Raw genomic sequence first — 12,317 nt, 5'->3', positions numbered from 1 at the left:
CATTCCTTGAAGCCTGACAGCACGTGCAAAAAGGTCTTGGACAGTTGCCTGAAAGGCGTGCCTGTGTCAGAATTGGGGATTCACTTCTCAGCCCAGCCAAGACTTCTAAGCCAGTACTTCAGTCAGGGCCAGAATATGCACTCCTGGACTGTCATGCAACAATGCAATTCTGCCCTAAGCCTTGTAATTACTACTACCTGTAGCATGACAGGGCATTCTATAAGTTTCACTTAAATTGTGCTCGAAACTACCCCACCCAGAAGGGCTGGGCCTTCAATCCCAAGTGCAAAAGGGCTTGCAGAGTGCCATCTCAGCCACAAGAGCAATCAAGTGCATGTTACACAAGATGGGGTGACACTTAACAAGGAGAAGCACAGGCAATTTGTTTCTAAGCAGCAAACTGGCAAAGGGTGCCTACGGAGGTGAGGGGGCTCCAGAAGACACCCACCAACAGTAACTAACAAAACCAAAAAATCAGGTGCATGTACATTATGCAATGGGATTAGAATGCTTAAGTCTGAACTTTCTCAGAAAGGATGAGAAAGATACCATGACTGAAAACCTCTTGCCTTTGTTAGCTGCCTAGATATAAAGAGGTCTTTCCCAGGGCACTGGATTTTCTGGCTCCTAGGCACACACCTCCCCTCTTGCAGCAGTCACACCAGCCAGCTGATCTGAATGTGGTAGAGGCAGAGAGCGAAGGGCTAAAGGAGCAGCACTGCTGTTCAAGTCACTCGGCTCTGCCCAATTAGCAAGCTCAAGGGAGTAATCCTACTAAGAGCTCATCCTTCTTTGAGTCAGAGGAAAGGCAGCACACACTTCACAGGGGACTTCCTGTGTACAGTAGAACTCCTAGTAAATCCAGCACCCTGAGCATCTCTTTCAACCACAAGTGCCCCCCATTCAAAACATGAGGGCAATATCTACGCATCTGGCACGCCTGCACGGGCACAGCAGGGGTGCATGCACAGTGGTGTGACATGTGCGCACCAGATACTTCCGCTTAGTTCCGGACAAAGGAGGCAAACATGGCGGCAGGGAGGTACGCTGCCGCCCCATGGACTTTGGAAAACTGGAGCGCAGGCGAGGTAAGAGCTGCAGGAGGGGTAAGTGCACGCTCCCCTGCCCTTAAAGTGGCCCCCCCACCCTGCCTCCGAACCAGCGGAAACACCCGCCATTCGAGGTCCTCCGAACCAGTTCCGTGTACATCCCTATTTCTGACAGCTCAACAACCAATGGTGAAACATTGAAACCGGGTAAGTTTCAAGAAAACACTGTACATCTGCCTGCAGGAAAGGGTGGCAGTTTTCCTTACCGGACATAGAGAGACCGCTTTTCACTAGTCCGGAGTGAGCCAGATCCTGAACTCATGCTGCTGTTCATCATCTGTTCTCTCAGGTCGTGGATCTTGGATTCAAAGCGGCTGTATTCTGTAAGCAACAAGGTGGAGGTCAGTTCAGGGAGGAAGCTGACATGTAACATTGCTCTCTACCCAGTTCCCCCTCTCAGCTAAGCACCATGGGTTATTCGTGTCATATGCAAGGGGCAAAGAATTAGCCTATTCCTGACCCCTCCACAAACATGCCTGGTGGAGACAACTCACCTCTTATTAGCCATCAAGACTTAATGTTCAGCACACCATTTAAACTGGGCTACAGCATCTTTGCTCAAAAAGTGTACAATATACACAGTTGCAGTGAACAGGAAGCTGAGAGGCCATATTCAAGAAGAACAGTGAGTGATTTGAGTAACCAATGTATACAGTTCTATGGTATGATGATACTTGGAATATTGTGCACAGTTCTGACTGCCTCATCCCCCATTGTAGAGCTGGAATACATGCAGAAAAGGAAAGCCCAAAAAGAATAAACCCTCTTCTTCAGCACACCACAGCAGAGGCAGTTGTACAACTACAAACACCTTTTTCCTTCTGGGAACTTCAAGAAGTGGATGTCCCAGGCACACCGAGGTCAGTCTGCTTTATCAGCATGGCCTATTTCCCTCCCCATTAAGTTCTGGACTCTGCCTGCCTTGCTCACCAGCACTCTCCTTTTTGATGGATCACTCTATCACTACATTCCTTATTTCACTGCTCTTGCTTCTTCATCCATGGATTTTTCATCCAGACACAAAGTTGCTGCCACAGAGAGTGCAGCTAACTCCTACTGTTTTACTCCAATCCCTGCCATATTTAGTATTTACTTAAAAGCTCATTTCTGGAAGTGTTTGATGCCAGGGTTTATTGGTTAATAAATGCTTCTGACCTTCACAGATACAGAGCAGTTTAAACAAACATTAACCCAAAGACTGACAAACTAGAAATACAGGTGAAACTCTTTCCCATAGTTTTTGTATTTCCTTTACCAGTTTATTGGTAAATAGAAACACCATGGGGGCAGGGGGGGGGATCAGAAGTCCTGTCCATGAAGAGAAAAGAACACAGAACCTTAAATTAGTCTTTTCGCTGAACAAGGAAGAAGCTGCTAAAAAGCCATTTCATCTGAGATCTCCCCCTCTGCCATGCACACATACAAGAGCACATTATAAGCCTGGCTGCCTCACATACATAATGCAATAAGCCAGGTGGAAAATAGCTCATGCTCATCTGTATGGAGTCACCTTCAATGTCTGACCCAATGGACAAGAAAGCAGGAGAGGACAAAGGGCAAGCAAGTTCAGACCATATGTGGCAACCACAGTGGACGGGGCCACTGAAATTTCTACCCAACACCACCACTTTTAACCATGCTAAGATCTAGTAGCTATTTCCTCAGAGTTGTAACTTTTTGTTTCACCCAAAGTGAAACAACTTCCAGTGGTACATACACAGATTGCACTAAAATTATTTAGCAAGCATTCCAACCAACTCAGTACTAAATGTGTCAGTAAACTTGTGGTGCAGACCTTGTTTGATAATGCTTTCATTAAAAAAATATTTCTAAGCCTCATGATTATGAAGGAAAGCTGGAAAACCATAATAAGTATTGGCTAAACACTTAAGAAATATAGAATGTGTCTGGATGAGTAGTCCCTCCCAAACTGATTGCCCTCTGAACTCAGTTACAAAAGCAATGGAGCAAAAAAAGTTAAGAAATATTTTATCACACATACAGCATGCAAAGCCAAGTACTTATGCTAGTTACTTCTAATGCAGAATTTGCAGTATTTTACTACAATCTTTAGATTCCCTGAACCTAGATAAAGTTTCACTGCATTGTGAATTTTTTTTTATAATTTCTTGGATTCTTTATCTACAAGCTTCAGGCTAATATTTCCTGACAGTTTAAGATAAATTTACAAATATGACAAAGTGTATTACCATCGGGAAATAAGACTCTTTGACTAAGCATCTGGTTTACATTATATCAATGTAAATATAGCGATACAATTAAGCCAAAACAAAAACTAGAAAGAAAGAAGCAATTGCCCAACACTACAGAGCATTCCTTGAGAAGGAATGGATCAACACTTATGTTTAACCTTGTTAGTTTCCTGCTGATCATGAAAGTTTCTAAAGCTCTATCACAACATCCAAGAGAAAAATAGCTCATTGCTGGATTCTTCAATCACTGAACATGAGCATTAATGGCTGTTTGCTAAACAAGTGGCATAGGCTTCATCCCAACTTGACTATCCACAACAGGCCCATGTTACACCATCCAGACACCACCACAGCTGGTGGATACAGCTGGGTCTGAAGAATGAATAGTAGTAAGATGAAAACTGCAGCAATTCCTTTAAACTAGACTGTCATGGGACAGGACTCCCACTTAGGGGAGTCTTAGGGTTTGGAGAAGTGTTTCCTCTAATGGGGATTCCCGGATGTTGTGGACTACAGCTCCCATGGCCCCCAAGCACAAGCCACGGCAGTGGCTTGTGCTTGGGGTTGTGGGAGTTGTGGTCCACAGCATCTGGGGATCCCTGTTAGAGGGAACACAGGTTTGGAGCAAAGGTTTGTGCAATAAATTGTTGTTTTTCACCTAATTCCCGTGTGGCAAGTATGCTTCTGAGATTGCCTTGCTCTCTGTGTGTGTGTGTGTGTGTGTGTGTCCCCCTAAAAGCTTGACAATGCCTGCACCAAATTTGGTACAGATGAGATGGAGCAGATCTGGTCTTATGGTGGCAAGCATGACTTGTCCCCTTAGCTAAGCAGGGTCTGCACTGGTTGCATATGAATGGGAGACTTGATGTGTGAGCACTGTAAGATATTCCCCTCAGGGGGTACAGCCGCTCTGGGAAGAGCATCTAGGTTCCACGTTCCCTCCCTGGCTTGTGGCTTCTCCAAGACAGGGCTGAGAGAGACTCCTGCCTGTAACTTTGGAGAAGCCGCTGCCAGTCTGTGAAGACAATACCGAGCTAGATGGACCAATGGTCTGACTCAGTATATGGCAGCTTCCTAGGCACTCTGTAACATCCCAATCCCTAGGAGGAGCCCGTGTTTACATCTTCAGAAGAGGTTCAACTGAAGCCCTGAAGCAAAGAGTCTATTCCTTGGCAAGGAATGCAACATGCCTCCTTGTTCAAGTTCGGAGAACACATTCCCCAAAAGGAACCCACTGTTGTCTAGTTTTCACATTCACCATCTCAAGAAAAGTGTGCCTTACTGCCACGTGCATAATTCTAGACATTAAAAATCTCATCTTTATTCAGCAGATATAAAATATCCAAGAAAAAGGTGGGGATTAATATTAACTACAGGCAAGTTTACCATAAATATCTCACTGGTAATACAGCAGTTCCCAGTGATTCCCTTTACAACAAAGGTGGTCATTGGTAGATCTAGCTCAGGCATCAAGCACCATCTTTGCAAATACCATGCAAAGTGGGACAGGCTTCTGTATGTCAGCCTTCAAGAACAGCATCAAAAGTGTGCAAGCAAACAAACTCTTGGGCTCGATAATATATGCTAGCTGCTCTAAACTAGTCCTGTCAAAGCCCTTGCGCCTTAAAATTAGCCCCTGTGACAATCACTATTCCCTCTAAGGCATGTGCATGCTCACAAGTTTTTGGCACTCAGTTCATTTTAGATCCCACTCAGGTTGAATCAGGAAGGCCCCATTCTGAATGCAGGTGTGCACACACTGCCTTGATACTGCTGCCCAGAACAAAACTCATTTCTCACGGAGATGAAAAAAATTCAGAAGGACCACTGGCGACAATACGACCTCAACATCCTGAGAGAAAGAATTAGAGAACACTAGCTGAACCTGCACAGAGCATCTGTGCGACAATACACTCCCCCCACCTTCAGGCCCAGTCTCTCCTGCCCTTCCCCGACCTTCTGCCCTAGTTTCCAGAAGGCGGCAGGGCTTCGCCCGCCTGTTCCCCTCCCGCCCCCCTTCTGCCCCAGTCTCCAATGGGCAGTGGGGCTTGGCCCACCGAACGTTCCCCTCCACCCCCATCTCTCCTGCCCTCCGCACACCTTCTTGCCCACGTCTTTCCTGCTCCATGTCATCCTCCGTCCTGGGCCTCCAAAGGGTGGTGGGGCTTTGCCCGCCGCCCATCCTACTCCATCCCTCCTCCTCGGCTCCCTCCCTGCCATTTTCAGGAGCCCCATCCTCCTCTTCAGTCGTCGCCCTCATTCCGAACATTACCGGGCAGCGTGGTGGAACCCATCCCCACACATTCGCTAAGCCTTTTGGCTTAGAGAATTAATTATACAGAAGATGGTAACATGCTTGACACAGGATAAGGAAGCCAAATTAGTCCCAAAAGTCAAGAGAAACCTCTCAACTATATAGACAAGCAGCAAAAGCTTTTTCTCTGGGGTGGTGGCAAAGAGGTATGACATGGCCAGAAAGAGCAGCTTGCATTTAGCTGCGTCTATGGCTATAGTATACCGGTTAAACACACCCAATCAAAAATCATTTTGGTCTAGTAACTGCCCTCTGTTACCCCTGACAGCCAGTATTGGTGAGAACAAAGTCACTGGAACAGCTGCAAAATCCAATTCCCATTCCAAGCTGCTACACACTCACAAAGGGAACTGAATGCAGGTGCTGGAGCCCCTGTAACTTTTTGCTTTTGCATTTACTTTTACAACATTCATAATCGTTAAACCCTGGTGGAAAGAAGAGGGTAGAGAAGAGACACCACACTAAGAGGCAAACCTAAATGAAGAAGTGATTCAGTGACACTGGGCTAGGTTCTCTGTCCAATTCCCTCTGCCTATGGTCCAAAACATGCAGCATGCTTCGAAGAGTTCAAAATGAGTTCAAGAACTGGGGTGTTATTAGTGCTCCTTTCCTAGCCAGAAGGAAACTGCTTTTTCCAAGTCCTTCCGAGATCTTCAAAGGCCTTCCAACTCAGAATGCTGTAGGACTTGAAATCCACACAACTATTATCTATAGTTCTACCCCCCCCACTCGACAATGAGCCTGATGCTAATGGCCTTCTATGAAATCCAACATGGTTTTGTGTATGCTGCAAGCCTAGCCCCCTTCCTTCTACAGGATTTGTTTCTATGGTAAATCCAGCTAGTCAGGGAAGCAGTTGCCATATTAACCTCCAATTGGCTGCAAAGCTCCAGCATTAGGCTGAAAACCAAGCTGTATGTGTCACTAGCACATGAATGTTTCCTGACAGGCAGGAATCCAGCATCCCACACTAGCCACAGCGGTTCACTCAGTCAGCTCAACTTGATGGTGAGGTACATTTTGACTAGGAGGGTTAATCCCTTTCTGCAGCTGCCAGCATTTCAGCAGCAGGTTGCACGCAGAAGCAAGATCATAAATACAGGTCTAAGGAAGTGAGCAGCGCGAGCACCTCCTGCCTCTGGTACATCATTTAAGTGACAATACATTAAATAGATTGCCTGCTGCCGTGGGCCTATACATTGACTACTTTCTCCCTAGACATAACTGTTAGTCAATCTGCTTCACACTGTGTTCTATGACAGCAAAGAAAAAAATGAAGCTTCTTTCTGAAATAACAGCAAATTTCAGTCAGATTACAGGATCAAGTGCTGAATGTATTGTTCAGCCATGGCTATTCCTAACTGACCAGTAGAACTTTTCCCTTTCCCCACATTTAGAACCATCAGTTACTACACACTGAACAATTGTGCTTTGTACAATTTCAACTGAGCTATAAGAGAAGCTTTACGTGGATGGAGGCTACAGAACTGAGTCAGATAGAAGTGACAAGAGATGATATTCTAAAATGTCTGGGAAAAACTGAAAACTAGCAAATCGCCAGGGCCGGATGGCATCCATCCAAGAGTCCTCAAAGAACTCAAATGTGAAATTGCAGACCTCCTTGCTAAAATATATAACTTATCCCTGCAATCAGGCTCTGGACTGGAAAGTAGCAAATGTAACACCAGCTTTCAAAAAGGGACCCAGGAGCAATCTGGGAAATTACAGGCCAGTAAGCTTAATGTCCGTTCCAGGCAAACTGATGGGAAGTATCCTCAAGGGTAAGATTGTAAAGCACACAGAGCAACAGGTCCTGCTGGGAGAGAACCAGCATGGCTTCTGCAAAGGTAAATCTTGCCTCACAAACCTTTTGGAGTTCTTTGAGAGTGTGAACAACTGTGTGGATCAAGGTGATCCAGTTGACATCGTATACCTGGACTTCCAAATAGATTTCGACAAAGTTCCTCATCAAAGACTCCTGAGAAAACTTAGCAGTCATGGGATAAGAGGACAAGTACATGTGCGGATTGCTAACTGGTTGAAGGATAGGAAACAGAGGGTAGGTATAAATGGAGAGTTTTCACAATGGAGGGAAGTAAGAAGTGGGGCCCCCCAGGGATCTGTACAAGGACCGGTGCTTTTTAATTTATTCATATATGACCTAAAAGTAGGGGTAAGCAGTGATGTGGCCAAATTTGCAGATGATTCCAAACTCTTTCGGGTAATGAAATCCAAAAAGGACTGTGAGGAGCTCCAAAAGGATCTCTCCAAACTGGGTGAGTGAGAGACAAAATGGCAAATGTGGTTCAATGTTCGCAAGCTTAAAGTGATACACATTGGGATGAAAAACTCCAGCTTCAAGTATACATTGATGGGATCTGAGCTGTCGGTGACTAACCAGGAGAGGGATCTTGGGGTCTCGTGGTGGACAGCTCATTGAAAGTGTCGACTCAATGTGCCGCAGATGTGAAAAAGGGCAATTCCATGCTAGGGATCATTAGGAAGGGCATCGAAAATAAAACTGCTAATATTATAATGCCCTTATACAAAACTATGGTGTGGCCACACCTGGAGCACTGCGTACAATTCTGGTCACCACATCTAAAAAAGGACATTGTAGAACTGGAAAAGGTGCAGACGAGGTCAACCCATACGATCAGGGGCCTAAAGCACCTTTCTTATGAGGCAAGGCTACAACACCTGGGGCTATTTTGTTTAGAAAAAAGATGACTGTGGGGAGACATGAAAGAAGTCTATAAAATCATGCATGGTGTGGAGAAAGTGGACAGAGAGAAATTCTTCTCCCACTCACATAACACTAGAACCAGGGGTCATCCTATGAAATTGATTGCCAGCAAATTTAGGACCAGCAAACGGAGGTACTTTTTCACTACTTTTGCACAATCAGCTTGTGAAATTCTCTGTCACAAGATGTGGTAGCAGCCAACAACTTGGATGGCTTTAAGAGGGGTTTGTATAACTTCATGGAGGAGAGGTCTAACAACGGCTACTAGTCGGAGGACTATAGGCCACCTCCAGCCTCAAAGGCAGGATGCCTCTGAGTACCAGTTGCAGGGGAGTAACAGCAGCAGAGAGGGCATACCCTCAACTCCTGCCTGTAGGCTTCCAGTGGCATCTGGTGGGCCACTGTGTCAAACAGGATGCTGGATTAGATGGGCCTTGGGCCTGATCCAGCAGGGCTGTTCTTATGAGGTCTTAGCCTTAACACAGTCCTTGTCAAACCAGCATTTTGATTTGTACTCCCAAAGAGGCTGAGACATTAGGTCTGGAGTCCTAAGACAGAAATTCTTGTAGATCTGAAATCAACTTCTGAAACAATTCAAAGGCTCACTCAGATGTTTCCACTGCCATGTCGTCAGAGCGTGTTCTCTGTAACAGTTTCTCCACCTTTTCTGACCATCTTACTCTCTGGTGGCTCAAGACCACTGAAGTATCAGCCGCAAATTTTTACTTAATGTGCACCTCTTGTATGTTTAACATCAATGACAGGACCATTGGTAGGTGATCACTGTCCACACGAGGCTCCAGTGTTCTCTCTAACAGGGATTCCCAAATGTTGTGGACTACAACTCCCAGAATCCCCAGCTGCAATAGCTTCTGCTTAGGGATTATGGGAGTTGTAGTACACAACATCTGGGAATCCATGTTAGAGGGAACACTGTGAGACTCTACCGATAACTGAACCACCACAATCACAAAATCACAGGAGACCATTACAATATAAGTAGTACTTGATCCCAACACAAATCAATATGCGCGTTCTCCTGGGTAGTACCATTAACTGCCCCATTTAAAACAGAGAAATCTAGTCTACTTGCACAACGGACCAGGCAGAAGCCAGCAAAATTGGATCTTGAATCTTTAGATTGGCGGGTCAATATGAGGTTCTCACCCTCCAATTCTGATCTAAAATGTGAATATAAAACCTCATCACACAGGCCCAACCTTGCATTAAAATCTCCAGGTATTACAACCCTGGTGGCAACTGGGTATATTTTACTAAAAATTGGAAATGTATACTTCAGGAATCTTGAAATCGGGCCCACTTTCTTTGTGGAGCCAAAACATTTACACTCAGAATCCAGTGTTGCCCAAACTTAACTATGCCAGCCATAGCTCACCACAACCATCCAGTTTGCTGAAAACTGCTCACAACTTTGTAGAAACAAAAATTGCCCCCACCCCATTACTCCCTTTTCATTCAGGGAGGCTGGGAGCATCCAAGATCATCGCCAGTTTACAGGCCCAAGTTTCTTGGGCCAAAATGATGGCAAAAGATGTTAGGTAATGAATGAATGAACGAACGAACAAAACCATTGAAGGAGGCATCCAGTCTCTTGGATGCCCAGCCAGCTATGTTCCTTGAAAGGAACCTAATATTGCTCTGAGTCACAGATTGTCAATCAGCTCATACTTTGCCAGGCCCCGCAGAGGCTGGGACCTCCAGGGCCTCTACTGCCATATCGGATGGTGAAATTGTAACATCTGAAACAGGGCACTCTATCTGAAATCCTAGAACAAGGCAGGTGGATATCACAGCAGGGTGAGATCACTGTGTCTTGAGGGCTACTATAGGCCTGCAGAGACAGAAGCTGCTCTTCGGTTTGATTGAGATAGGAAAGATTCAAATTCTGTCTATTCTCTTTGATGTACAGACCAGACATTAACTACCACCCACTTATTTTCACTTGAAATTTGAGAATATATCTAATAATATCTAGCAGGGCAGGCAGCCGTACAGAGACATGAGAATGAGCCTACTACACCAAAGCACTCACAATTTACTGAATATGTTCATGATATTGAGAAACAAATACAGGGCAACTCTTAAAAGCTCTGCTTCCTCCATGAATCTGCTTTTCATTTCACAGTAATTATGTGAAACTGCCAGAAGCAGGTCACACTTTACCGTTTTCTTGAAACTGAAAGGAATCGCTAAACCCCATCTTGCACCAAGAGAAAGAAAGTGGTGCAAGATAATCTACAAAAGGTGGTCTCCAAAGTCACACTCTCAAAAAAGCAAGCAAATCTTGGCAAGGATATTTTTAAACAGTTTAACAATTTATGGACCAGTCCATGTCTCCATTCAGTCACTCTTTGCTAGACTGGACTCTGATTCTTCCACAGGACAGCCTTTATGCTCAGCCAGTACACACAAATCTACACTGTGCTCACAAGGATACGCTCAGCAATCCCATTATTTTTTGCTTTGCCATCACTATGATGCTGGCCCCTGTTTGAGGGCTCATCTTGTTAATACAATTACAGTTGTTCCTGCAAAATGAAAATTATACAAAACATTAAATATTGTTTTGTATAATCTTTGTAATTTTCATTTTATGGGGACAATGTATCTAAGTTCATACAGCCAGCCAAAATAAGGGAAGGAACAAACATAGCAGAACAGAAAGAAAGTACCACCACAATAATGTATTTTTGCCTTGACCAGAAAAGAGGTCTTAGAAATATTTCTGATTCAAATGCCTACAGAAGTATTAGCACTAAGAACTGCTCTGAAATCATATAACTACAAGAAAGAGACATGTAGATTTATGCTAAAATTACCTTTGGAAGTTTCCAGTTCTTAGAACTCTTAACTTAACCACCCTGTTAACCTTGAGCCAAAGAACCTGTCTACCCTAAAGTAACCAAATTCCACAAGCGGAAGTCTTCCTCATACATTCATTGCCACTACAGAAACCTTTTAGTTAGGTTACCACTAGCCCAGGAACTCCATTTGGCAGCAGCATAGCTTGAGGAGGCCCTGAATAGGTTTGCATACCTTGAAGCTGTTCAAATGTTGCTGGCTTCTCTCAGAGGTCTCTGCTGCTGTTCTCTTCCTATGACATTAAAAATAACAAAGGTCCTTTCTGCAGTGAGCCAAGGCATTAACGGAGCTGTCATTTATAAATATTATACAGTTCAGCAAGGCCAAGCACTGAAAAGCCCAGCGGCATTTCAAATATTTTGCCAGCAGCTGCTGTTACATCTCCAGCTCCACTTTTCCTCAATGCAAGCACCCAACCCACACTGTGGGTTACTTTGCTAAATCTCACTTTGCAAACGGAACCTGAAATACAAGAGTACAACCTTCTTTTTCTGCTCTGACAGGCAGTGAACACCAAGCACTGCACAGAACTGAATTCTGTGATTGGAGGCTCCTCCCTGCTTGGCCTCTGTACCTCTCTTTCTAGGTGTGTCTGCAACTCTTGCAGAGTTTCTTACACACACACTCTCAGGCAAAGTGTGGCAGAATAGAAGAGACTTGGAGAACAGCTGAGACCAAATAGCAGTGCACAGAAAACCTTAAAACTGTACGGAGGGCAAGCATTAACTGACCTTTCACCTGTGACAAAACAAGGTGTCCCCATCTGGCAATGCCTCTTGCTGTGCGTTATTTAAGCCTCTGAATTATTTAGTACGTAATAAAGTGCAGTCATAGGCCAACAACAAAGCTCAAAGGCTGCAAAACCCCAGATGTTCAGTCAGATTTTTCCTCTAGGGACTCTTTGGATTAGTCACCTTGGCAGCTACCAATCAGCCTGGTACAGACAGCTCTTATTGCACTCCACCAATACCTTGTGAGGGGATTCGATACCAAAAAAATTCTACTTTTAAAAATGCCATCAAATTTTCAATGTAAAATGAGGTTCCTCCCCA

At 44.7% G+C, this 12,317-nt stretch overlaps 1 protein-coding gene across 9 annotated transcripts in view; it reads right to left on the bottom strand.

Annotated features, from left to right (window-relative positions):
* The window catches only part of DLG3 (discs large MAGUK scaffold protein 3), an 84,525-nt gene that overhangs the window by 10,984 nt on the left and 61,224 nt on the right, over nt 1-12,317 (bottom strand). For 8 of the 9 annotated variants that reach the window (XM_053273724.1, XM_053273727.1, XM_053273725.1 and 5 more), the window contains one exon: nt 1,316-1,430. In XM_053273724.1, coding sequence (XP_053129699.1) covers nt 1,316-1,430 — 115 coding nt within the window. Of the gene's footprint in view, nt 1-1,315; nt 1,431-11,439; nt 11,461-12,317 lie in introns of those variants that run through there. The other variant, XM_053273732.1, reaches the window with a different exon arrangement.

This window comes from Hemicordylus capensis, chromosome 11 (assembly GCF_027244095.1).
Source record: "Hemicordylus capensis ecotype Gifberg chromosome 11, rHemCap1.1.pri, whole genome shotgun sequence".
Lineage (NCBI taxonomy): Eukaryota > Metazoa > Chordata > Lepidosauria > Squamata > Cordylidae > Hemicordylus > Hemicordylus capensis.
The sequence above is the reverse complement of the archived record's forward strand: the minus strand, read 5'-3'. Positions and strand labels throughout refer to the sequence as shown.